Source organism: Xiphophorus hellerii, chromosome 9 (genome assembly GCF_003331165.1).
Source record: "Xiphophorus hellerii strain 12219 chromosome 9, Xiphophorus_hellerii-4.1, whole genome shotgun sequence".
NCBI classification, from domain to species: Eukaryota; Metazoa; Chordata; class Actinopteri; order Cyprinodontiformes; family Poeciliidae; genus Xiphophorus; species Xiphophorus hellerii.
In genome coordinates this window covers 5,154,782-5,182,513 of record NC_045680.1, presented here as the reverse complement: position 1 = coordinate 5,182,513, position 27,732 = coordinate 5,154,782, and the positions used below count along the sequence as shown (strand labels likewise).

At 40.1% G+C, this 27,732-nt stretch overlaps 2 protein-coding genes and 1 long non-coding RNA gene across 7 annotated transcripts in view; 2 read left to right on the top strand and 1 right to left on the bottom strand.

The window, feature by feature from the left end:
- Nucleotides 1-4,949, bottom strand: part of dennd1b (DENN/MADD domain containing 1B) — a 138,883-nt gene extending 133,934 nt beyond the window's left edge. Inside the window, exons 1-2 of one of the 2 annotated variants that reach the window (XM_032571735.1) lie at nucleotides 4,566-4,949; nucleotides 2,926-2,990 (exon numbers count right to left, since the gene is read on the bottom strand). In XM_032571735.1, the coding sequence (XP_032427626.1) occupies nucleotides 2,926-2,990; nucleotides 4,566-4,582 (82 nt within the window). In that variant the 5' untranslated portion in view covers nucleotides 4,583-4,949. The remainder of the gene's footprint in view (nucleotides 1-2,925; nucleotides 2,991-4,565) is intronic. The other variant, XM_032571734.1, reaches the window with a different exon arrangement.
- Nucleotides 4,950-14,223: 9,274 nt separating this feature from the next.
- c9h1orf53 (chromosome 9 C1orf53 homolog) lies at nucleotides 14,224-27,461 on the top strand. 4 transcript variants are annotated; one of them, XM_032573136.1, is made up of 4 exons: nucleotides 14,224-14,628; nucleotides 17,646-17,747; nucleotides 19,951-20,040; nucleotides 22,738-23,663. In XM_032573136.1, the coding sequence occupies exons 1-3, from the start codon at nucleotides 14,389-14,391 to the stop codon at nucleotides 20,020-20,022; spliced, it is 414 nt and encodes a 137-aa protein (XP_032429027.1). In that variant the 5' UTR covers nucleotides 14,224-14,388; the 3' UTR covers nucleotides 20,023-20,040; nucleotides 22,738-23,663. The 4 variants fall into 4 exon arrangements, with proteins under 4 accessions (XP_032429027.1, XP_032429024.1, XP_032429025.1 ...); XM_032573133.1 differs by lacking the exons at nucleotides 19,951-20,040; nucleotides 22,738-23,663 and adding an exon at nucleotides 26,646-27,461; XM_032573134.1 differs by lacking the exon at nucleotides 19,951-20,040.
- LOC116726416 (uncharacterized) lies at nucleotides 17,756-19,412 on the top strand. The gene is made up of 2 exons (XR_004340599.1): nucleotides 17,756-19,092; nucleotides 19,188-19,412. It is a non-coding gene; the product is annotated as an uncharacterized LOC116726416 (long non-coding RNA).
- Nucleotides 27,462-27,732: the final 271 nt, after the last annotated feature.

The window sequence follows — 27,732 nt, the reverse complement described above, 5'->3', positions numbered from 1 at the left end:
TATAAGTTGTTAAATATCTACTTTATTTATACCACTTCAAATGAAAGTTAAGACGTTGCCAAGTGAAATGGTAACTATATAGAGCACAATCTATTTAGAGAGTAGTCTGTTTAACAAGGCCAAGATGGAACAGCTTATTGAAATGCAGGCTCGTTGCAGGCCTGTCTGCAGATATGTGGGTGTCTTCAGCATTGTGGCTAGAGAAGGTGCAAAACCCAAATAGCAGAAGTAATTTGGGTACAGGCACAGTGACCCTTCATATGGGGTTAGTTATATTTACCTGACTTTTGTGCAGCTTTTTTGAACTTTGCAAGTTAACTGTGAGCTACACAAGTGTCTGGGCTTAACATTTACATAGTAGAGGCATTGAATCAAGGTGCTGAGCATGGATCTAGTTTCAAACCTGCAGGACCCGGATGTGGTGAGCGTGGCAAAACCCTGGTGCGGCATCAGCAAGATAACACATCAGCAAGCACTTCTCCTCCACCTCTTCAGTCACTTTCTACAGGCTAAACTAGATCACTGATAGGGGAAATGCACAACACTGAAAATGCAGCCAAAAATCTATCTAAAATAAAGCTCGAGTTCCCTGAACTGTGGGGAAGAGATGTGAAAAATCACAAGCAAGCTTCCACCACTTCTCCAAATGCCAAATGCTCCAATCTTCTACATCACGTTGCTATGACAATTTAATTATAGTCCGTCATGGTCACCCTACTGTTTGTTTGCTTCTCTGAGGGAGTGGGAAGATAATGTGTGAATATGAAGTGGCACTTTTTGGCAAATAAAAAAGAAAAAGATCATGTTTGACTGTAGGAGAAGACGGTGCTAGTGTGTGGTGTGTGTGACTTTGTGGAGGTTTCACAGCGTGTCCAGGGTCTGTTGATTATGACTCATAACATTAACTCACTTCGCTCCCAATATAAGCTCACCATAGCGTTGAGACAAAAAGCAATGCAAGCAAAGCTACGGAAAAATAACACATTTACAGTATATTTTACATTTTGGTCATTAAGATGTTAAAATAAATTTGGCAATCGTTTTAACACCTAAGAAGTATTCTACTACGTTTTAATACCCAAGAAGTATTCTACTTCATAAAGACTAGTTGAGGTTAAGTCAAAGAAACTGAAACTGATCCAATTTTTTTGGAGAAGTGATTCATTCCTCATTGGAGTAAATGAAACTGCTTCTTGTCAAACGCTGTCCACCGCAACCATGAGCCCCTCCTGAGAGTTAGCTCACAAACAGCTTCCTCAACTGATAAGTTTTAGATCCAATCAGAACTCTGAGCAGAACAGGCACTTTGGGCAAATAACTGAGCAGAATATATTTTCCCTGAAGAGTGCAAGCCTTGGTCTCTGCAGCGTCTGCTCTGGGGAACAGGGAGTCCGGATATGAGCCTGACCCCGGATCATACAAGAAGGAAGTCAGTTATTACTGCCCAATCCGGCGGTTTATGAGTTTGGTTTAAAATCCAATATGAGAAATACATCCAAGGACAACTTTCAGCCTTCCCTAGTCAGGCCAGCAGCTGCCCAAGTGAGCCATCCAATAACACCTCTTTAAATCCAGTCCACTGAGCGGGCAAAAGAAGACAGTGGGTGTAATGTGCAACAAAAATGTTTTTACACAATATTCAACTGATGAGGGATTGTGGATATTGATGTGAAATATATATTTTAATTTCCATATCCATGAAAAGATAGAACACAGCGTTGTTCCTTATGAGCCACGGTCGTTTCCCAGAAAAACTCTGGGCACCAGCGATGGAATATTTTATTAATGCAAACAGCAGAACAGTAAAGCAGCTTTCCGACCCAATAATGTGATTTCTAAAGCATTTTTGTAGGGTAACAGTTACAAAAATAAAACTTCAACTTCAACTAAAGACATTTGTTAAATAAATAAACTATATATCTACTTGATCAGTCTCAGAGCAAGATGTTAAAGCTAACTTATTGACATTTGAGGTTTTTGTTTGAACTCAGTCCTGACCTTTTCTTGTCCTCTGGATCCTGACAGGGTGAACACAAGCATAACAGCAGAACCGTTATAATGACTACTCTCATTGTGCAAGACCTGCTCAGTCATGCATTGAAGTTCGGTGACACTTGGTGTCTTGCTTTAAGATAATGTGCAAGTGCCCAAGCAAACGCTCACTGAAATTACATGGCACTCTGACTGGAAAGCTGAACAATTATCATAATTAAAGGCTGGGGGATAATAATATATTTTGGAAACACAGAGAAGCAAAAAAAGCCCTTGTGGATACACATGAAAATGCTTATGGCATTACTGTTGGTAAACAATCAATTCACTTTAAAATCTTAAGGAAAAGTGAAAATAATCATTCAAGCCTAGAAGAAACAGCATCAGACAGGAGATGTGTTTTGTTTCAACAGTCAAAAACATAATAAATTTACAGCAAACATTTGCTCTTCAGAAATTGAACACAAATTTAATGTGCTCCTTAGTAGCCGATTTACACACAAAAAAGAAAAAACACAGTAACCACAGCCATTGTGGTTGTGCTAACACACTTAGCACTCTCAGACTCAATGCTAAGTTTGAGCTAATGTCTGCTATATTAGCTCAAGTTATTTCTCAACATTGTGTTTATATGAATGGCAATCAAACTGGAAAAATACTACTTTTTATTTTTAACAGCCCACTACAGCATCTTTAAAATGATAAATGATTAGAATAGATTTTTTCTGTGAGAACCAAGAAACTGTGTTGTTTTTATTCAAAGGTTATAATATTAATAGAAAGCTTGTGGTAATTAAACTTTCAAATAATTAAAAGTGTATATATTTCAGCTGTAGCTCTATGAATGAAAAGCTTCATAAACTTTCAGCACATGCACACACCATTTGGACACACAATCCAAATATTGTGAATGGAAATATTGACATCACCTACCCTCATTTTCAGACGATGGGCACGCCACTTGTACTACCAGATCGAATGTTCTTTCTGGGTTCTCCCTGCAAAGAATTAAACACTTCATTAAAAGAAAAATAACATAAATTAATTTTAACTTTGCATTCAGCGTAAAAAAAACACAACTGTGGTGAGGTTGGAATGCATTAGGCTGCCTGTGGACTTCTATTTAGAGAAAAAAAAGGCTTGATCTGTCCTACTTTACCAGAGCAGAGAATGTCAATACTGGCCACAGTTCAGTCATACAAGCACAGCTCAATAAATTAGAAGTTAATTTTCAATTATTTCAATTCAAAAAGTGACTTCACAGAAGACATCAATTAGCCATAAAAGGCTACTGCTGTACAGCTGGCTATTCATACACCGCTATATCCAACAGTATTATAGAAAGTTTAGTGGAAGGGAAAAACTGGTGGGGAAAAGAGCATAAACGAGACTGTGGCTGGAGTCACTGTTTCTAGAGCCACCAAATTCAACAAAATATTCAGTGAATAAAGCCAGCTTTCAATAAATAAGTTTAAAAAAAAGGAATAAAGATATCCAGCCCACTCAATAACATAAAAACACAGTTTGAGTGGAGGAGCTGCTAAGCCACCCATCCTTATTGCTTTTAAAACTAAAAATATGTTTTATTTGGTTTTTAAGAGCCCAATGTGACTGAAGCTGCAAATTCCTGCCCCAGCAGCACAACAAGCCGATCATCTCCATGCAGCGCTGCACTGAAGCAGTAATTCATGCAAAGGGAGCCATGTCTAACTGTTAAGTGCACATTATGGTAGAGCTTATGTGTCAAACTCAAGGCTGGTGCCAAATCCGGTCCTCCACAGCTTATTACGTGGCCCTCTAGACTCTGAAGAATCACAGAAATTGGACTTTAAGATAACAACTTTGTGCTTAAATATTATTCTATCAATCAAATCAATGCAGTTTTTATTTGCAAACTTCCAAATTACATCCATGTGAAAAGATTTTCAATATTTATTTTTAAGCAGTTTATTCATGGGCAGTTTTATTAATACATTCAAAACCAGCCTTTCGAAGACATTCTTGGTATGACAAAAAAATAAAAATGAGTTTGACGTCCCTGATATAGAGGAACACTTTATTTTTTTATTCATATTATGTAATATTAAATTTTATAACATAAATACGTGAAATATATTACTGTGTGATGACGTAAAACTTTTTAAATTAAATTAGCCAAATAAGTTAACTTTTCGACGTTATTTTTAATTAAAACGTACCGAGTGAGAGCTGGTTATCTAAGAAAGAGAAGTTCTCTAATTTCACCATTATTTGGACCTTGCTCGTGTTTCCTATTTGAATCCGCCTGCTGCTTTGGCTGTCAGAGCCGCTAACTGGTGGTCAGCTAGTAGACGGCCACAGACTGACCCACATGCTGTCTGGGCCAGCTGGCTCGGCCGTTAAATCCGCGGCTGGAGATGGCTCGAATTACGCCGAACATTCCTCCGCATTTCTCCTGCAGCTCCGAGTCAACGCTACGTGCCTTGCCTTGCCTTGCCTGCCTAACGCCGCACATTAGCTGTTAGCTTGACAGTTTGAATGGTGGTAGAGGGGAGAACACGGAGAGAAATGAAAAAGAAACTCCGGGGTCTTACTTTATCCTGCTGTCCATGGTTTAGTTACAACATCGCGACAGCTCCGTGCTGTCGGCGGCTCTGCTGTTCTGCTCTGAGAATATGGGGGGTTTCTCTTCCACCTCGTCCTTCCTCAGACTCTCCAGCGTCCCCCTTTTCTTTTTTCTCCTCTGTCCTTATTATCTGGTAGCGGTCAAAGGCAGCCGCGACCACATGTTTGAAGGAACGGCGAAGCAACGGCGTGTCGCGTCTGTTCCTGCCGTGTATGTGGCCTAATTCCCCAGTTCAGCTCAGCAGCACCGGGGCTATTTCCCACAACAAACACCACTCCAGGAAGTGCTGTCAAAGACCCGGTGACGTCGGCACGTCAGATGAGCACCTTGCTGCCCGCGAGCGTCCTGCTTCCACAGTGGATGAGTAACAGGGAGGATGATGAGGATGATGATGATGCAGCAGCAGCAGACCTGGGCCATGTGATTCATGCCTCTTATAAAAAGGGGCTTCCCTATGACACTGTAATATTAACTCAACAATATTGTAGCCCTCAGCGCTGGCTCCTACAGGAGCGGTGCAGGTGCCTCTATGTACAGCAAAATTGTTCTTTGCAGTATTTATCTTTTTTTAGCTTATTAATCTGTTATATTTTGTACAAATTTATTTACATAATTCAGTTTATATATTATTAAATTATCGCATAGAAATAGCCTTTACTGTCCCATACAGGGGAAATTCAGGTGTAACAGCAGCATCATATGTATATAGAGAGAGGTTCCCAAAAAAAGTTCAAAAAGTCTTAAAAGATATATAAAAAACAATCTTAACAATAATAATAATAATATACTGTACAAGATTGTGACATAAAAATAATGTTCAATTGTTAGAATATCATTGTGATTGTGTCACTACTTTCAGAATTTAATAAGTTCAAGCAGTTAAATATTTGCAATATTAAAATTATTTTTAAAAATGCTTATACATCCATATCCTCAGGAATAATATGCATGTGCCTTGCAACAAGAAGGTTCTGGGTTTGAATCCTGGGTTGGTGTCGTTCTACATGGAGTTTACATGCATGGGACCATCCATCATTCTGGTGTCTACCTTCAGCACTCGCTTGATGAGGGGACCGGTCCATCACATGCACTCACACACTAAATCTATGTGCAATTTAGAGAGACCAGTTAACATAAAGGTCATGTTTTTGAACTGTTAGAGGAAGGTGGAGTATCCAGAAAGAATCAATGCATACACAGAGAGGAGATGCAGACTCCATGCAGGAAGAATCCCAGGACCTTCTTGCTGCAAGGCAACAGTGTAATACATTCACATCACTGGGAAGATTTTTCAGATATAAACAAACCAGTTCAGTTCCTTGTCAACCCAAATTGTAAGTCAATGGAAGTGATTCAGTGACTTTAAGCGTCAAGATATGAAGAGTCCAGATCTCTTGTTTGAAATTCAGACTGAATGTGACAGACAGGCTCCTCAGAGAACAAACCTCTAATCTACTGGGATTTTCATGCACAGCTAATTCAATTCAGTTTATTTATCCAATGCCAATTCACAGCATGTGTTATCTCAAGGCACTTTACAAAAAAAGATCAATTCAATCCAATCATACATACATTCAAATTGATCCTGATAGTCAAAAAATGTGGTAAAATCAGTTCATTATTCAAATTGATTTCAAATTTCTTCAATCTAAGGAAACCCACCAGAAAGCATCAAGTCACTGACTCGCAGTATTCTCTCTTCTTGGATAAGCATGTAGCGACAGTGGACAGTCACTTGTGTTTTGTTGTTGACTTTGCTGCAATATTTTATACATAGCATGCATGTAGCAAAATCAAATTCCACCTTTAACAGGAAAACCACCTCTTGGGTTTAAGGAGAATGGTCTGAAAAAGAGGAACTATTCAGTGAGCAGCTGTTAACCACTTGTTAAAATCAAGGTATGTAGAATACCCCCTCTAGCTGCCTCTAAATGCACAACATGTTGAACCCGAAGCAGATGGGCAACAGAAGACCACACTGGGTGCCTCTCCTGTCAGTTAGGAAACGGGGCTACAATGCCCTCAGACTTACTAAAATCTGACAGGTTGGAAAAATGTTGCCCTGTCCAATGAGTCTTGAGTTCAGCAGCGTCATTCGGCGGTCACAGGTTGTCAGTCTAACAGATCACCACTGGGAGGTGGTGAAATGGGAGATTAGCATCACAACTGGCAAACCCGGAGCAACTCTGAGCAATGTTCATGGCATCTAAGTGGATCTATGTGGCAAAGAATCAAAATAATGCTTATTGATGGAGAATTTATCTAATAATTGTAGGCATTCTCTTTGATCAATGCAATAAATAGTATGCAATCTTATTTTTTATATTATCTATGCATTTTCTATACATATTCACATTTTGCAAGCAGACATCACCAGGAGGTTAAGTTTGACATTTTCTGAAACCCACAAAAGACACATCCACCACTCTAACCATTTTAATTTCTTACTTTTTATGCACAAATCTAAAAGACATTTATCTATGTAACTCGTTTGCCTTCTTTGACCATCTTCCCCTGACTCCTGGACACCAAACTTCCAGGGACTCAGCAGGTTACACACATATGAAATCATTAATAGATGTTTGAAAACAGGAATATATGACTATTGAGTTGGTAGATATGTAGTAGAATGTTAGATGATTTAAAAAAAAGATTATGGTCTATGTTTTGGTGTGCCAAGATTATCAGTGGCCATATGTTACAAACACTCATTTCCTTCAGTCAGTGGGCCAGAGGCCAACACAGAAACACACAGGACAAACACGCATCCACCCACCCACACACTCACTCACTCACACTTTCAGACAGTTCAGAGTGGCCCATTAACCTGACATGCAAGTTTTGGGGTGATGGGAAGAAGCCCAAGTAACCAGAAAGAAAGAAAAAAAACCCCACAGATGTGCTCAGAGAAAATGCAAGCTCCACAAAGAATCTTCTTGCTGCTAGGCAACAGTTCCAACAACATGTCCACCAAAATTTGATGCCAGTGTAATGATGTTTATATTGTAATAATAATGGACAGAGAGAATCCAGCTTCAGCCCAAAGTTTGGCTGATGCTGAAGTGGACAAACATCCACAAACACAAACATAAATACGGTCAATAAATACCTTTTATCAATTATGGCAAAGAGACTGGATTTTAAAAATTCAAGGTCGATCCAGTTGGTATATCACAATGGGCCCCCAAAATCTGAATGCTAGAAATCGCTGTTCTAAAAGTTTTTTCGACTTCTGCCTGAAAAAGCAATATTATGAAACAGGAGCTGCACTTGGTTTCCTATTTCAGTGGCGTATAAAATATATGTAGTCTTCTTCTAAAGGTCCATGAGATCAAATGGGAGAAAAATATATTTTGTTGCTTCAACTTAATAAATCCTGTAGAGTCATTTTAAAATGCAAACCAGTGCCATTAAACCCCAGACACTAATGTGTCACAAAAACAACAATGATTTGATTTCTGAATGTAAAAGTTCAAAAATCTTTTACGTTTACTTTTTTGAACATAAAAGTCTAACTAACCATGTGAAAGTAAAGCCATTGACATGGATCAATACTCGGCATGCTCGCAATTTCAACTCCTGACTCGCCACCAGGGTCGTTCCTCAGTGAGATGGTAAACCAGAGCTGAGTGACGGAGACGCTAACAAACCTGTAAGATTAACCAATAAGAACGTTTAACTGCAGTAGCTAATGGTCAACCTAAGGAGGGAAGCGCTGCAGAGTATTTAAACAAATTTACACAGAAATGTCAAAATTTGAACAGAAACAAAAAGGTAGCACCCATAGGAACCTATTTAGACATTTATCTGCAAAAGAAAGTTGAGAGTTCATGTTAAGCACCACATTCTATCATCGTTCTTCATGCATTAGTGAGTGCTGCAATTCAGTTTTCTTCATGCATTAGTGTGTGCTGCAATTCAGTTTTCTTTGTGGTTTTAATAGCTTTCTTGCTCTAATCTCATGTTGACATGTGGTGTTAGAAGCTGACTTACAAATAAAGTTGTCACCACAGACTGACACAAGAAAACTGTTACCTTAAAAGGGTACTTAGCGTTTGAAGCAACAGAAACTAACTTTTTTTTTTTATTGCTTAATGCAAATGCAGACTAAGGCAAGGAAATTAATCAGATGAATCTGAGAGGTAAAAAAAAAAAATCAAAGAGCAGCTTTTGCCCCTCCTTCAGCAACACCACTGATGTATCCTTTGGCAAAGCTTTGTGGCCTCAGCAGCCATGCTGCTCAGTGGGAAGTTGATTCAACTGCGGTGCACAGAGGAAGGGTGGCGAAGGCTGGCACGGTTGCCTGACTTTCTCCTGCATAATTACAGTGTGTCAAGAGAGCATGGCCCTTAAACACTAACCATGTTAGACAGCAGCAGTTGACGCATGAAACAAACGCAGAGGCAGCTGTGAATAACTCAGTTTCATCTGTTTTTAAATTACCAATAATGGTTGACATGCATTAGCACTTTAAATTACTGCTAAAGGTTTATTTAAGGACTCTTTATTACAATTCTCCTAAACTAACAAAGTCTCTTGTTTCCTAGTGCAGCGTTCACAGCTGGAACCACAGCATCTATGTAAATTTACTGGCGTTAACCTTACAGTTAGAATAAAAATATGGTTTAGATGTTGTGAATCATAACTTAATGCTCATTTTGAGTCCTTAAAAATAATCCAATTTCTATTTTTATCTTGTGTTCTTGCTTTGGTTTTATTTCCACTGAAAGTATTTTCTCTGTTTTTTTGCTTAGCTGGTCTCCTTAAGGACAGAGTTGTTCACATAGTTATTGGTGCCATTAACTTTATGTACTCTTTGTTTTAGTTTGTTCCCATAGAAAGAAGTCCTGGCTTGTTTAGATGTGTTTCTTTTCCTAAATGAAGTGAATTATGGAGGAATAATTACAGATGACTTTGTACCCTCTCTGTTTCTGCCAAAGAAAGAACACTTAGGTCAATGCTCCAATCATGCCTAAAAATATTCACACCCATGGGTGTTCTAACCTTTTATTGCTTTAACACATCAGTCCACATCAGCAAAATTTGGCTTTTTGACAAAAGTTAATAAACAAAAAAAACCTATATCAATGTGAAAACGGATTTCTTCAAAAATAGTGGCAATTTAATACAAATATTTAACATAAAACAAGTGATTGCATAAAAGTTTACCCTTTTCTAGTCAGTATTTAGTAGATGCGCCTTTGGCTGCAATCACAGCACAGAGTCTGTGTGAACAGATCTCATTGTGGCTGCACATCTACATGCTGCAGTTTTACCCCATTCTTCCTCATAAAACTGTTCTAGTTCTGTCAGATTGAGTGGGGACTGGCTGAGAACAGACCTTTAAAAGCCCAGTCACAGGTTCTCTATTGGATTGAGGTTTTTTGTTTTTACTCACAAAAAGTACTTGTGGCTCAAGCCGTTTATGTAGCTATTGCCACCATGTAGACTTTGTATTTGACTACATCCATTTATGGAGCAATTGCTGCCATTCACTTTCTTTGTTTCTCTAACTGAAGAGAGTACTAATGACCCTGTGATTATGTATTTAGATATAATTTTTAAAACCAAGCTATTTCTGGAGCTGTTAGTGCCTTAACCACTCTGTGCCCTCTTTTGGTTTTTCATACAAAGTGTTATTGGCCCAGTGCTTCTGTATTTAGTTGTGTTTTTTAAGGAGCAATTTCTGCCATTGACTGGTTATCTTTTCTTTTTTCAAAAGGAAGGTGTTGATGCAGTTTTCTCAAAAGTTCTAGCCTAACTCTATTGTAGGGTTTGCCCTGTTAAAATTGTGCAATTCCTCTCCATTGTTACCACACGCTTGCTCTGGATGAGGGATTGCTGCACGGTTGATGACTTGATGTGCTCAGATGGGATTTATTAAACAGATTCTTTCTTTTACCAAGCACATAATCAACTGAATTTGACTTCAGATCTGAACTTGGCAACTTGTTAGGATTGTATTGGAATAAAATGTATGTAAACTAAATTTTGACTGATTTGGTTCCGTATAAGTGAACATGAATTGAACATGCTTGTATTGGGAAAGTGTCATGAGGAAGTAATTTGTTGCAGCAACAAAAGTTTAATTTCTTATATTTTGATTTTAAAATCATACCAAATATTGCATGATGTACCATATGTTTTCCTCCATTTTACGTTTCCAAAAGCAAAAATTGTATCTTTTATTCCAATGGGTTTCTCCTTACTGTTTAACAGAGAGGTTGTCTGAATCACAGCCAGATGTCTTCAGGCAGGCTGGAAGGTAATTAAGTGGCAGCAGACTGGGGCATGCTGCTTCAGACATTCATATGAAATTATAGTGGTGGAGATGTTTTGTTGACATAGGAACAAAAGGAATAACATGACGTACAAATAAAAAGATAATTATATTCTTGAAGGTAATAAACTGGAGGTTTATTACCATCAGCAGATTATTTCCCTCACTAATAAACTGGAGGTTAATCTATACTTTTTGGATATTAATGGCACTTATTGCGGGGGATGTACTAGAAAAAAGTGTAATGATCTTTTCTCTGATCACTGGAGTTCCAGACAATGGTTATAGATGAACTTGAGGTGCACACACTTTACCTCTAACTGAACTGAAATGCACATTAAAATAAAATACACATCAAAGCTCACTCTAAGAAATGTATTCCACAGTAACGCATTGATTCCAGTGTTCATTCCATTGCAAATGTGTAACATTCATGTCGTTTTTGAGTTGTTTTTGAATCACATGGTGTTGATGTTGGCTGCAGAACCTCCACAAAGGAGTTATTAAGATTTATCTGCCTAACCAATAAATCTTTTTTTTTTGTAATGATGACCACGCTGAATAATGTGCATGCAAATTCCTCTTTACCACCGACATGTAATTTGTTTGAGGGTGAATTGACCGCACAATGTCAGTCAAAAGACGCTTGTCAGGTTTCATTATCCATAGTTCTGAGCACACACATAATCAGCAGTGGCTTACAGCGGTGGGTAACCTTGGGAGGACTCATTAGCGTCCACTCATCAACCTTGCAGAGCCAAGTCCAAGTAGCTGTATTGCTTTAATATTTTACGGAGAGAAGATGCTTCTTCTCTGTGTGCTGCGGGAAAGCGAAGCCACTGAAGCTTTTTTGTGGAGTCGAGGTTAACCTCCCTGCTCCGACAGAGTGGTGGGATTGACAAAATGTTCAAAGCATAATGTTAAAGGTGCACTGGAAACTCTGTCAGCAGTTTTTACAGAAGCTGCTACTTTGTTAGAAACTATACCGTTCATAGCATAACCTAGAAAATACATGAGACCCTTTTTAAGAGATTATTGTAGTGCTTCCAAGCATATAAGAGGAAATGAGCTCATAGCACGAAGATGGAATAACTCCTAAAAAATACCTCGAACATTTCTGAAAAGTACCAACTACTTGACATGCAAACATAACAAAACTATGTGAATGTAACAAATCTTTCAAAAAGGCGTAACATTGCATTTCTAAAACAAAATGATCTGAAAATGTAAAAAATACATTTTAAGCTATTTATTTTTTTCTGTCATTTCACCATGTATTGATACAAATATATTTATATAAGGTGGATTTTACTATAAGGTGCAGCTCAAGGAAATATATTATCATAAAAAATTTTTTTTCAGTAAATCATTTTAGAAAATGTAACTCATATATATGAACTGGTTACAAATAGAGACATATTTTTCCTTACATTCAGCTTTATTTAATATTTTTGAAAACAGCACTCAGCAAACGGCCATCTTCTTCAATAATGTCATTTCGTGGCTTATATTTCTTTTCAGGATGTCAGAAACTGCTGGACTGTTGTCAACTCTGCAGCTGTAATCCATAAACATCAAAAGTAAATACTTTAAATATATTATCCAGTCCACATCCTAGTTAAGTCTGTCTGAGAAGCAGCTGCAGTCCAAGCTTTGTGAATCATCGCCAAATGGTTTTGCTTCACAATCTTCTCAAAGTAATTTCTGTTACATTTGCACATTTTTCTACCACATCTCTTCCTTTCACTTAGCTTTATGTCAATATGCTCAGACACGGGCACCGCCAGAAATCTTGGGCCCCATGACAAAAAAATAAATTGGGGCCCCCCTGCTGTTACAATTTCTTGAGTCTGTTTGACCCATAAAAGGTGTCAAATGTTAAAGACGTGCAACTGCCTTGCTATCTTTGGATACTAGCACAATATTTATAGCTAATGAATTTTACATGCAACTGTCTGCATGCTGTATGCACATAGGTTGCTTAAATTTTTTCTAGTAGTTTTAGCTTACTGAAAGGTCTCTCCCCACGAGCAACAGTCATAGGCAACATGCAAAATATCTTCTCCACCTCCTCCCTGAACTACTATTGCTGGCTAAAGTAATGCAATGTTCCGGCCAAAACAACCAATCAGAACCAGGAGGAGCGTCTTAGTGCTTTCAATCAATCTCACTCACTGCTGTGCTAATGGGGGAGAAACAACTTATTGTTACAGGAAAACTGTTTATCTGCCATTATTGGTAGCTATGCTAGCTAGACAGAGCATTCACAACAGGCTATGCTAGCTGCAGCATAGAACAGAGCAAGGGGGAGGGAAGGATGAGCAGCCACATGAGATTGTGATTGACAGCACTAAAACTCTCCTGCTTCTGATTGGTTGTTTCTAGATAGCACTGGGGGTAAGGCAGAGGAAATAAATTTTTCACAGATTATCTCTCATGCTATACTTTCACAACATAATGACAGTTTTAGCAAATATGTAAAAAAAAATATTTTTTTATAAAAGTTACATACTGCAGCTTTAATTTCACTTAGGAGAGGACAGGCCAGGAGGGACGTGGCCACAGACATCTGTAATTTGTAATTTGGACTGGCTCCAGTCCAGACAGAAAGCTGTTTTTATTATCATTATATAAAGACTGTTTGAATTTCTGTCAGTGCGCCAAGAACAAACGAACCACTTCATGCAGATCCAGGGGGGTTCAGTGCAACTATGGATGTGTGCTTTTTAGTCTAGTAGGGGTAACATTTAATTTTTACTGCTAAAAACATTTTTTAAAAACTTTATATGCTTAATTTGTAATTGACAGGGCCCCAGATTGTTTCTATTTCTATGAAAAAAAAAATGTTGTGGGGGGGCCCCCCTGTTGGTCAAGGGCCCTTGGAATTGTCTTAACTTCCCCCCCTATACAGCGCCCTTGTGCTCAGATATAACATGCTTTGAACAACCAACCTTTTCAGCAATTCTCTTTTGTGACAGAGGGATTCAGATTTTGGTGGCTAACATAACATTTATGCACTGAAGATATGTATATTTTTTACAGGTAATTAGTAACATTTTAATTTTGTAGTATTCTGAAAGCTATAATCATTAAAATAACTGCGGTACTTGATACATCACTGTGTGTAAAGCATCAAGGTAATACATAAATGTCATTTTTAAAACTAAATGAATGAAATAAGTTACATTTTCGCTGTTATTCTGATTTACTGAGACCCACCTGTAGGTTTCTTCTTCTCCTCTTTCATTCAAAACTAAATCAACTAGAGCCCATAGCAGCTTTGAAACAGCAGAGGCGCTGTACAGTCTGGCAGTTAAAATTACCACATGTGACAAATGTAAAAAGAGGCACATCAGGAAGTAAAACACATGACTGTACAGGGAAAACTAGGAGGAGTAGGGAGAAAGTTAACATGCTGCATAGACAATCTTTGTTTAATGTAAACAATGTCCGAGGGGTTCTCTCGGTTTCCAGCGTTTCTAAATGACAGAAACCGGGTTTTTACTCGAGCATGTTTTACAGAAAGCTCCCCAGCAGAGCATTCATCAGCAGGTCGATTCAGCTCCGTGTCCAGCTTCATAAACGACTCGTAAAGATGTCAGTGATGAAGCCTTCAGAGGAGAGGAGCTCGGAGGGAGGGAGAAGCGGCAGCTGCAACCTGCAGACCAGTGAAGACAAGAGCGCTGCAGCTGCACAGAGGCTGACAGAGCAGGAGGTGACCATCCACAGACTCCACAGGGAGGCGTGTGAGGTACCACGAACCACCGCAGAAACTGTCAGTTAGTGCATCAGAACAACTCTAGTTAACATGAGAAATTAGCGTTTACACCGCCACTTATACCGAATTATGACAAGATCACAACATAGTCACACCATAAATGGTACTTCTAAAGCATCCCTGGCACCATCCATCCAAATCTAATTTATTTCCAGACAAAAGGTAGTCCATACCATTTTAAAATAAAAATATTTTTAATAAAGCTTGAGGTATATCATGTGTCACTATATGTCACAATTGACACAGTTGAATAGCTCTTAAGTTTTTTGACACCTTCAAACAGCACATAAATTTATCCTTGTATTTCCCCAGCAAGTCATAAAGGTTGGGGTGTTGCTCATGACAAACATTTGACTTGCAGATTCTAAACACATCCTGACAGGCTACCTGCAGTTTTCTGTAGTTACACCACAGGTGATCCATATAAAAGGAAGTGCAATAAGCTCAAAAGACGAACTCTTTAACCTCATGTTAAATTTACTCATAGGTTAATCGTTAACTGGAGTAGACAGATTCAATAAAATGACATTTGCTGAAAGAACACACAGCAGTAATTAAGGCAAAATTTTACCACAAAATACATGTACTTTTTGCATTTAAGAAATATATAAAAAAAAAACCTCTTTGTCTATAGCAGTGTTTTTCAATTCTGGTCCTCAGGGACCACTGCCCTGCATGTTTTAGATGTCTCTGTTCCAGAATAGCTGATTCAAATGATTTCTTGACCTTCTCTGCAGCCATGAAGTGCTGCAGGAACCTGTTAACAGGAAAAACACCTAAAACATGTAGGGCAGTGTTCCCTGAGGATCAGAATTGAGAGGCACTGGTCTATAAGTAGGTTCCACCCAAAACTCCTCAAGTGGCATAGTTTTAACTTCACCCGTTTCAGACTCTTTAAAAAAAGATATCATATGAAGCATCAGATTAGCTTTACACTTTTAACCATTGGAAAGGGCCGAGCTTTTCACATGCTGATGTAAAAAGCAGCATGTGCAGATGCATCTTTTTTTCTACAAATGATCAAGCATACACTAAAGGAATGCTATGTTATTGAATTTTAGGCAAAAAATCTTATTTACAAAGAGATTTAAATTATTTGTGTGCATCTTTTAATGTATTTCCAATAGCATATAAAAAGGCGACAGTGGTTAAATTAAAAATTTGCAGAACGTACCAAATTTTTTATCCGATAAATAGATCAGTGTTGTCAAGTCGTCCGAATAATTGATAGAAAAATCAGTTACGATGGTCGATGGTGCAGTTGGTAGCACAGTTGCCTTGCAGCAAGAAGTTCTTGGTTTGAATCCTGGGTTGGGGTCTTTCTGCATGAAATTAGCACATTCTCCCTGTGACTCTGGCTCCCTCCTGCAGTCTAAAAACATAACTGTTATATTAATCGGTCTCTCTAAGATGCTCTCAGGTTTGTGTATTTTGTTTGGTGTGTTTCTGTTTCGCCCTGTGGTGGACCAATGACCTGTCCAGGATGTACTCTGCCTCTCACCCAATGACCGCTAGAAATAGGCACCAGAACTCCCCCCGCGACCTTGCAAGGACAAGTAGGTTTAGACGATGAATGGATAAAATGACCAGACTGTCATGCGACCTTTAGAAGAACCTGATCCTGCCCAAATAAAAGAAATAAGAGGCATCACAATATAATTCTGATAAACAGTCTGTCCCATCAGTTTCACTTTTTGTAAAACAGTTGGACCTGGTGGAGAATGTCCAGCACGCCTCAGGTGAAGTCCTGATCATGGTCAATCATATGGAAACTAAGTGTTTAACTGAAGCTGCATGGAATCAAAAAAAAAAAAAATCAGGATACCATTGCTGAAAACGGCCACGAGTTTTTCAATTATGATTTACGCACATTTTCATTTTCTTTTCTTCCTTTGTCATGTTGGTCATTTTGCCAAGTTCTTGTTATGGGGATGTGATTCATAAGCTAACAGAAGTATTTTAAAGTCTATTCTCCAATGTAAGGATTTTAGAACTAAATATATACACAGATCATCGGACTTTTCAGATTCTAGTTGTTCAAAAACTATTGAAAAGTTTTGTATTTCTAAAACTTTACTTTAACAGTTAGCATTTTCCCACTAAACGCAAAGCCACTGTGACTGATTTGATTTATTGTCTGTAGTATTACGTTTTTAACCCACCCGGTAGCGGTAATCGTTTTTGTCAGACATCTCATATTCACCAGCTCTGACTTGCTCCTCCATCAAACAGAGGCGAGGCGCTCCGCCTCGATGACAGCGGTGCAAAGGTGTCGTCTACGTGCCTTTAGGCTTATCTGTTGTAAATATTGCGCTTCGGAGTGAGGATGAAGTTGAGGCAAGTTGGCCGCGACCTGAGGAGAGTGGTAGGGCCTGGGTGGGAAAAGCACAATACCGTGGGGGTGCCCGGCAATGCCAGCTTCACTATGCGGCCCTGCACCGCCATGTGAAATGACAGGCCGTGTCACTGAAAGGCCCCAGGCTTTTTTTGCTTTTGTGAGCTGTCAAAGCTCACCAACTAGCGCGCTCTCAGTTTGAAACAGACTGAGAGATGACATTTTCTAACTTCCCAAAACATGGCAAGAGAAGTTCAGTGTGTTTCGCCTTCAAGAGGTGTTTTTGTGGAACGATTAGTCTAAATAAACTGTCTAAAAAGGGTGTATTGAAGAGGTAGCATGGTTGATTAATCGTTCGCCTTTGGAGTCGCACGAAAGGATAGCACAAATTAATCAGCAACATCATGAGAATTAACCTGTTTTGCATCTGTTTCTATGCACAGAGGTCAGCTTTTCCCTTTTTACCTTCACCTGAGCCAATCTGTTGGTGTGTATACACCCATATCCGGGATCAGTGCGTTCAGGCTGCTTACTTACCGAGCTTACCTTTGTGTAATTAAATGTACTGTATATAGTTATGTATGCAGGGGTCACACACTGGCATGCATGCTTGTTTGTCATGCTAATTAAATTGTAATATCTTCATTATGTTCAGGCAACGGAGCAGATGTATGTGGACCCTTTCAGTGGGTATAAGGTGTTCACAGAGTATGCCCACCTTCAGAGAGGGAAATGCTGCGGCAGCGCCTGCAGACACGTGAGCTCTTTTGTCTTCTTCTCTTTTTTTTGTTGTTGTTGTCACCAGGTTGTGTCGTCCTTTGGATCGCTGGTATTCTTCTGCAAATTTGTCTCCTTTATCCAGCCTCAGTTGTTTTGCTCTGTTGTGTTTTTTTCCCCCATTGTGTTTCTACTCTTTTTGGTCTGCTGTACTTTTTGGTTTACTGGTAACATTACAGATGAAAGAAAGCATGTAATTGGTAATGAATTAATAGTAAAAAGTATAGTGGTGTGTTCTTTTGTTGCATCTACAGGTGCATCTAAACAAATGAGAATATCATCGGAAATGTTATTTATTTCTATAATTTAGTTCAAAAGCACTGAAACTCTGATATACTTTACTCTGCATTTTCATTTTTACCATCTACAAGGAGAATAATCCGTAAAATGTCATTACCAAACAGTGTTCTGAGTCCTGTATCCAAGCGCATTTATGGAAAGTTAAGTGGAAGGAAAACCAGTTGCAGAGAAAGGTGCTCAAAAGAGATTCACAAGGCGTGACCTGTGACTGGAGTCAGAGCTTCACCAGGCATCAGTCCCAGACACACCCTGGAAATTGGCGACAAATGTTGCTTTGCTTTAGTTAACCCACTGCAGAACCAAAGTCAAATTCAGGAGTGTTTTTACCTGAGATATGGGAAAAAGAGTGGACTGCTGCTTAATGGCCCAAAGTTCTCAAAGTTTTGCATTTAATTTGCAAATCAAGATCCTAAAGTCTTCCAGGAATTCTTTGTCACACTGTCATTGTGCAAACTTGCCTGACTCAAAGCTGTTCTTGTTCTTATTTTTTTTTCTGAAGCATTTTTTTTCTTCCACTCAACTTCCCTTCAGTATACTTGGATGAATTACTCTTTGAAAACCTTTTCAAAGTTATGGAGGTGTAGCTTTATATTTAGGCTGAGAGTCATCTAAATTTTCAAATCTCAACTACATGTCTGGAGTCAATAAAAGCCGATTGTTTGGAAAGGTGAAAGTTCGGGAAAAAAAGGAGAGGTAAAAGTTGCTTTTACTGAGCCACTAAAACAAAACAAGTCTTTGAACGCAAGTTTATTTATATGGCGCCTTCATACATGTAAAGCAAGAGAGAAAGGAGAATCTAATAAAAAGCACATAATATGTTGATCCATAATTGTAAAAGAATTAAGCATCACATACAAAAATAGAAATGTGTATGAGAAATTAACTGATGAATCAATTTAGAGCAAAAATTAAATTATTAAAATGGTTCAGGCAACAGTTTTCCTATTTTCTGACTTGAAACGTGCTAAACTGGAAAAACCAGAGTGATAAGAGATGGTTGAATTGTCTAATGCCAAAGAAAAACAGTCTTACTGTGAGTTAACAACCCAAGGCTTCAGTCTGTTTTGTTTGAGAATGCATGTTTTGTTTTGGTGCTAGAAAAGTCCAGAGACTGAAGCAGAGGCAGAGGAACAATCCCAAAAAACCTTTAAAGCTATGATGAAATGGTTTAGATCAAAGCATTTTAAGCATTTGTTAAAATGGCCCAGTCAAAGTCCAGACCTAAAGCAAGACTTTTAAAAAGTCTATCTAACCAATCTGACTGAGCTCAAGCTATGTTACTATGAAGAATGGGCAAACGTTTTCAGACTTAATCCTCTTCCAAAGGGGAACGCCTTGACAACGTGAAAAAAAAATCACTTAAATTCGATATTCTCCTCCAGAAAGATATTTTCCACCTGCACTGCTCATCTCTGTTATTGAACCGGTTTGCTCCCATGTGCCCAAATGGATTAAAGTGATAATTCTGATTTTTTTTTTTTTAGTTCCTTTAATCCATATCTGTACTTACAAGATGACACTTTACAAAACCAGAATTGATCTCTGGTTTTAGTCTCAATTGTTTTACCACACTATGTGCAGGATTGCTCATTCTAAAGGAGACTTGTGAAAATGGCATCCTGCTTTCCTCCACTGAGTCTGATTCTGGCCGATTCAATCCCAGCCTGCTTTGTCTCACCACACCACTCCTTCCTTCTAGTCCTGTCCCGTCCCGCATCGCCCTGTTCTGTCCTGATGTGTCTCATTCTGGCCCTTTGCATTGTGTTTTTAATTTGTTTCATTGTGTTTTTAATTTGTTTTATATGCCGTATTTTCATCCATTCTCAGTGTGATTAAAGAGCTGCTCTACATGCATCATTTGATTTAGCCATTTTCTCTTGCAGTGTCCATATGGCCAAGTCAATGTGAAGGACCCTGCAATGAAGAAACGCTTCAACTCCCTGTTTTACGTATAGAGCTGTAACTAGGCAGAGGTAAAAAGCTAAATGCTGTTTGGATGAGCCCGGGTCTCCTGGCTTGTCTCCTACCTGTCGTTATTTTGCCTGCATGCGAGTCATTTTTTTTTGCTGTGTAATAAATGATGAAATATTGGTAGTGTCTGTGCAATGCCTACCTCTTATGAATCACAACTACTCTCAGGATTGTTTTCATTGTCACAAATGGAGGATTTGGAGATAGGATTTGTTCACTAGACCTTAATGTAAAATAGTCTTTTATAACTTTGTTTTCTCTTAGCGTGGTTTGTTTTCTGCATATTTTTCTTTTTTCTCCAATGTCCACCAGAACGCCCCGAGCTTTGTTTTTTCATGTCTCTTTAAGAGTATTTAAGATTTTTGCGGTATTCCCCTCCTCAGATGCATTTACAAGGGTTGTGGGAGTATGGAGATGAAAACTGAGAGTGCATTTTAGATCTTCGCCCTCAAGACAAAGGGCATATGAGCGAACGTAACTCCAAATAGTCAGACGGAGCTCTTTTGCTTTCGCATCTCTCGTTATCTTTTGTTGCTCCCAAATGTAAAAACATGCATGAATATTAGCATCATTTGCACTCCACAAGTGCTTGACTGAACTGTCTACCTTTGACTGATGCGCTGTGTTGTTAAAAATAGGAAGGTGGGGGGTGAGGGGAGGGTCAGCCCTCGCACTTGGCTGCACTGCTGTTGCACCACTTGATGGAATCAGGCTGTTAGCAAACATGCCATGGACATCAGCAGCAGCCCTCCCTCCCCTCCTCTCCCCACCGGACGCACAGCTCAGCCTCCTGGCAACACTTGGCTACAGCGCAGCTCCCCGCGGCTGCTCTCCAGAGCTGCAGCCCTAATGAACTCCTGGGCCTTCTCATCCCAGGACTGCAATAGATCAGCTCATGTTCGCCAGCGTGCTGAGACGCACACATGCATAGGGATGCTCCCTCCATCAGAGCGCCCTGTGGCTCCTAATAGGCCAATATAGAAGAAAGGTTGCGCTTAACGCAGCACTTTGTAGCCCACAGTAATGGTAGATGGAGAGGTCAAGTGCTCACGCAGCTCCACCTGTGCGTGCAGGAGGCGTTGGGGAAAGCGGCGCCGCTTGATTTGTGAGTGCATGTGGGAAGGCAGCGCGGCGCCTCCGGGCTCCTCTGTCTCTCTCTGCTGCTCTGAAGATGCCACACACACTCGCCTGTCTCCGCCTGATTGGGCAAACAGCGTCGTGATGAGAGGATGTGTCTGCCGCCGCGTCCACGGCAAGTGGGATCCCCAAAGGCTGGCTGGCGCTTTACAGTGATCGGAGCAAAAGCCCGTCGAGCGGCTATAAAAGGAGACTAGTATAGCCAACATAACTGGCTGGGGGACAGGTTCTGGGGAGGACAGGTTCTGGGAGGACAGGTTCTGGGGAGAACAGGTTCTGGGGAGGACAGGTTCTGGGGAGGACAGGTTCTGGGGAGGACAGGTTTTGCGGCGGGTTTGTTTGGGGCGGGTTTGTTGGTGCTCCTCTAAGCAGAGGCAGCGGAGCGTGCGGCGGCTGCAGCGGGATGGTGAAGGTGTCACACTCATCAACTGCATCCCTACCTGGGGCCCGCTTGCCTGCTGCAGCTCCGTGGGGTTTTTTGCCTCGGGACTTGTCTGTCACATTAAAGTAGATGCATTGCCATTCAGGGCCTCGGCGGTCCCGCAGCCTGACCATGAAATAGGCCAACTTTCATGTCTGCCCTCATCCCCTCCGCGTCTTCCCATCCAGGTTTGAATCCCACCCCAACTCCCCCCTACACACACACACCACACACACCCCATTATGCTCTAACTAAGCAGTTGGTGACTGCGACACAACAGCAGGAGATTCTGGTGAATCTTATCAGTTCACGACTATCACAGGCTTTAGGCTTTTTTTATGAGCATTTTTATAATTTTTTTAAGCTGGTAAAAATCAGCCCCTTGTTTTAGGCTTCACTTTGTACAGATAGTCTGGACCCTAGGCTATTGTGAAATGATTGTTACATGTACTGTTTAAGTTTTAAATTTCACTCAATGGCTATTTGGCCATGACATAATGCGCCAGCTCCATGCTATGAAGCTTACCGGAAACGGCCTGCACTGTAAACAAGCATCATTCACTGCAAAGAGAGAAGTGTAGAACCAAATGAGGCAGCTGTCAATGTTAGTTCAATATTTAGAAGCGTGGACTGAAAGGTTTTCTTCACTTCCTCTTCTGCAATTATTAAAACTACAGGGAGCATAGGATTCTAAAACAGCAATCGATGTCATCTTTCACAACTTGTCCCTCTGTTCTCTGATCGGGTCAGTTGAAATTCTACCAAAGAAATCTAATTCAGTGGGAGAAACCACAGACTGAACAGTGAAGAGAGATTCAAATCGAACTGAATTTCCTGGGGAAGCAATGAAAAGGCAAGCAATATTTTTTTTATGTTTCCACCATTATAACAAGCATACAAACAGTATTAAAGTATCCTCTTTGCTTTCATGTAGTAAAATAGATTTGTAATCTTCAGTTAAAACTATTTAACGGTGTTTGATATCCTTAATTTCAAGTTTTATGCAATGTTATACCGAATTGCAACATATCAATTTAACTTAACCCTATGATGCCTAACATATATCTTCATGTCACTGTACTGTAAATTCCAAAATAAATGCTGCAAAATATTTATAATTTTCCATTTTCTATGGTTGCAGGTGGTCACTGGACAAGAGACAGTGTCCAGCCTGGACAGGTCACCAGTGCATCACAGAGCAACACAGTCACAAAGCTGGAGTACCCAGAGAGACTCGCTGCGTGCAGGGAGAACATGCAAACTCCATGTGGAGAGGCCTGTGCCAGGTTTCGAACCAGGACCTCCTTCCTGCAGGGAAACAACGCTAACAGCTCATCCAGACCTGACATGAATATACTGGAAGAAATATTATTGTATTAGAATCTCACATTGATGTCTGCTGTAAATTGTTAATTTGGAGGATTCATGTTTGCTGCAGTTGTGGATAATGACTCTCACTGTGGTAAACTGGAGCCCCAAAAATTTAGAAATGTCTTTGTTACCCTTTGCAATATGTTAGTAACTCTGTTTCTGTGTTTCTTTTGAGATCCTTTAGTGTACTTTATGCTGTCAGATATATTTTGTTTAAGTAATTCCTTTATTTTCCTGCAGAGAGAGTAAAATTGAACCTAAAAATGTGATAAATCCCAGTTAATTCATGATTTACAAATTTGGCCATTTATAATTTCATAGAGGACATGGTAGGCTTGGATTTCCCCCCCGCCCCCCTTAATTATATTTTGTTTTTATTCAAGCTATATATAATATTAAATTTGCTTCATGTAGTGTGATGAAAACACAATAAATTTGTAAGGAACAAATTATTTCCCCAGCAATGTAGCTACAGACTCATTCAATAAATTAGAATATTATTGAAAAGTTCATTTTTTTTCAGTACCTAAATGAAACAAGTCATGTAGACGTTTTCAAACCTTCATTTGTGTTAATTATGATTATTTTTTCCATTATTATATTACATCAGATCAATAAAAACATGTTACTGCAGAAATGTGGACTTGATGGAAAGTATGTTTGATGCCTAATTAAAAGTCGTTATTTTCAGAGGTAGTTGAATCACATATTCTAATCTATTGAATATGACTGATAATATTGGCTTTTGGGGGTAAAACAAATGTGAACATACGAGCAAACACTCCAGATTTACTTGCCCTCCTCACTGCAGATCTGCTGCGGCACTACAACTGTCAGGCAGACATGTGAGGTTTTTATTTCAGGCATTTTGGACTGAACATCTCTGACCCTCAGCCGGAGCATATGCTGCACTGGAGCAGAGTGGCAGCTCTACACCGTGTGCCTTTCTGCAGGACGATGCCACTAGCCGCAGAGAAAGAGAGAGCTGTCCAGATCGGATCTGCGTGCAGACGGGCCCTAGTCACAACCAGTTGACAGGCCAAGCAGCCCCCGCCATCTCACAGAGCCTCAGCAACCCCGCGGCCAAAGGCCCCAACCGCAGCCAGTTAAAGTGTCTCCATCACTGTTGGAAAGACCAGCCAGGAACTGACACAGGGTTGGCATGAAGACGGAAAAAAAGAAAACCTCGAGTGTCAGCCTTATGATGGCTGAAAGGAACATCAGTCCCAGCAACTGGTCGGGCACTGCTTTGTACGTTTGTGTGTGCGCGCGCGCCCGTGCCGCTGCGTGCACGCGTGTCTTGATATTCAAGCAGCATTTGAACAGCCCCTACATCAACGTCTGGTCCTTCTACACAGACAGTGTCAGCTCGCCTCGGGGCAGCAGCCTCCGCAGTGGTCATATGGACAACCACATCCCTGTGGTAGAATTAGTGATAAAAAACACACGCGGCCGCTGAGTGACAGTCAGCGCACCAGATTCCTTTGGACAGACAGGGCTGCAAATAGCACAGAGGAGCTGCCTCTCCCTCAGACCGCAACTGGTGGTCAGGCTCATGCCAGGCGGAGCCGCGGCCGCCAGATGAGCCCAGATGAAAGTCAGGGGCAGTCAAAGGCACCTAGGAGCCCGAGGAGCGCTCTGGCCTGTTTACCCCTCCCTGGTTCTACATTAAAGCGCTCATATCTGTGATTTCTTGTCACACCCGTCAGACAATGTCATTGCTGTCTTTACATCGCGTCTTTAAGAGAAAGGAGACCGTTTACAGAACTAGTTACATTTACTTGAATAGAAGGTACTTTTAGCAACATTTATTGACGCTGTGCGTTTTTCTCTTACTTGAAGTATCGCTACTCTTACGTGAGTAATATTTCTGGTTATTCTACCCACTGTGAGCAGCTTCACTGAATGAAGAACACCAAAATATTCAATGTTTGTTGACATTTTATAAGCTTTACATTGAAAGAAATTCCACGTAACTTTGTGTTTTGGTCATTCTGGTGATGTAATTTCCAAATGTTAAATGATTGATGTTTTGATCCGTTACTCAGTACTTAAGTAGGATTTTTAACAAATACAATTTTACTCTGACTTCAGTGATTTCTTGGATGGATTTACTTGAGTAAAAATATGTTGAAGTATTGGCACTTGAATAAAATTTCACAGTGGATGAATGTGTGCAGCTTCACTGAATGAAAAACACCAAAAATTCACTGGACACACCTGCAGTTTTTGTTAAAGTTTCACAGTACATGGAAAGAAATTGATTTGGAAAAATGTTTCCATTCATCTTATTTTTTAGTTATGTTTCATATATGAATTATGTTATTGTAGGTCTTTAAAATACCAATATTTTCATGTAACTTTATGTTTTGGTCTGAATGATGGTGTAATATTTTAAATGTTAAGTACTTGAATAAATGTACTTGTTACTTTTACTCAAAAGTATCAAGTACTTCTGAATAAAATTCAGGTACTGAATAAAAGTAGCCTTGAGTCACCTTTTTACCAAATATATTTTTACTCTACTTAAGTAAAAATTCTGGATACTTTACCCACCATGAGTAACTTCAGTGAATGAAGATAGGACAAACTTGTTTTAACCAAAAATTCACCAGACACAGACACACACCTGCAGTTTTTGTTACAATTTCATAAGTTTTATATTGAAAGAAACAGATTTGGAAACTTGTTTCTTTTGTTTGATGTTGTTATTTTGTAATTATGTTACTTACATAATTACATACTTTCATTTAATATTTGTAAAATACCAACATTTCCACGTTTTGGTCTATCTGGTTTTGCAATTTTTAAATATTAAATGATTGATGTTTTGATCAGTTACTCAGTACTTGAGTCGTCATTTTACCAAATACTTTTTTACTCTTGAGAAATTATTTTACTTGAGTGAAAATACGCTGAAGTAGTGTTTCTCTTACTTGGGGACAATTTTTGGCTACTCTACCTATTTCTGCCCGTTTGACAACATAACCTGAACCAGTATATTATGATACAGAACATCCATCTATTATGTTTCCATGTCCTTTCTAGTGTGGCCAGATCTGGACTAATACACGCACCATTCCCCGGGAGGATACGACGTCCCCAGAGGAGCCGGAGGAGTGTGTTTGTGTGTGTGTGTGATGGTGGAGCTTCTCTCCGATGCAGGGAGGGGAGGCAGGCAGCAGTTGGTGTGCAGAGAGCAGAGGCTCAGGCTGGCTAGTTAAGAGCTTCTCTCTCCTATCCTCCATCTGCCAGGGACCGGGGTTGTGATTTGAGCTCCAGCAGAGCAGAGCAGGGAGGAGATCGAAGGAGGGAGGGAAGGGAAGGAAAGGGAAGGGAAAGATAGAGGAGATAAAAGGAGGGGTGGGGGGAGAAAGTGGAAGAAACAGGGAGTTTGAGTTGGATAGAAATGACCAACAAGATATGCAAAAACATAACCATAATCTCAGCAGAAGATTTGATTAAGCTGCTTTAAAATCAAGTAAATCGGCTGTTCTGATATTTCCCGTTTCCTTCAAAAATGTTCCCTTCATGGTCATTTTGTGCCTGTAAACATCTCTCCATCCTTTCACCGACCCACCCACCCAGGCTCCATGTGACTGTGATACATGTGACTATAAAGCTTTACAGTGCTTCTCTCCTCCCTCTCTTCCTCCTCCTCCTCTTCCTCCTCCTCAGCCCCCCTCCACCCTCTCTCCCCTTCCCTTTCCTTCATTCTGTCAGTATTTAGCTTGTGGTTCCCTGCTCCACAGTGGATCCTGGGAGAGCCGGGGAGCCTTCCCTCCTCCACCACCACCTCCTCCACCTCCTTTCCTGTCCATGCTCGGGGAGAGCTGCTCTGCAAGACAGAGTGTCACTGGAGGCGACCCAGAAATGATAACTCCACATGAACCTTGGATGTGTGGTAATCCAGCCCACCATGCCCTGCAGCAGATCGGAGCCACGGCGTCCGGGACGGGTCGCACCGAGGAGCCCAGGCGGGACGCAGAGCCGCATGTTTCTGGGTGTCAGGCGCGGAGAAACGGCCACGTGCGCGCTGACGTGCCGTGCGTGGCGCGCTGTGAAACGGATCTCGCCGTCGCTGCATTATTGATGAGATGCACTGTGATGTCAACCCAGGCTGAAGAAGCAAAGCAAAATGACTGTTAGCAGTGTGGCACATGATCGTTTATGCAGAGGAGTAATTAATTGTCACCCTTTTGCTCCCAGCACCACTGTACTCTGTTAACTTGTTGTCATTTGAAATCTGTCCATCTGAGCCTCCATGTGCATGGGTGTGTGTGTGTGTGTGTGTGGGTGGGTGTGCGTGCGTGTGTATGTGTGTGTTGTTCTCCTTGGACATCCTATTCTGGATGCTGCCCATTTCCTCATTTATTTAACAATAAACATGCAGTTCAAATGGAGCCAGCACTTTATGCTCTTTAATGTAACAGATGGTTGTCATGTTATCGTTTAGCCTGCCAGAAAATAAATAATAAAACCTCTCCAAATCAAGTCACCTTTTCTAAACTTTATCCTCTTAAATTGAGATAAAACGGTGATGATAAAAGTGAATTAAGATTTCAGGAAGATGAAAGTTGACATGGTTTGATTCTTCCTACAAAAAACGTGCTGATTTCTAATTTCTGTCATTTTAAATTATTGTTTTAATTTTTATTTGACATTTTCCATTCATGATAATTATGGGTAGGCTAAAGGTGAATTAGTATTAAATTTATTATGGGATTTTCTGCTACTTTTATTCATGTCATGTTCACCTTTGTAA

Bases quoted from the DNA above. Each gene is read 5' to 3' on its own strand.
- c9h1orf53 (XM_032573133.1), top strand. From the start codon at position 14,389: ATGTTTTACAGAAAGCTCCCCAGCAGAGCATTCATCAGCAGGTCGATT. The intron at 14,629-17,645 runs GTACCACGAACC...CATTATGTTCAG, and splicing joins TCCACAGGGAGGCGTGTGAG to GCAACGGAGCAGATGTATGT. The intron at 17,748-26,645 runs GTGAGCTCTTTT...CCTCCTCCTCAG, and splicing joins GCGGCAGCGCCTGCAGACAC to CCCCCCTCCACCCTCTCTCC.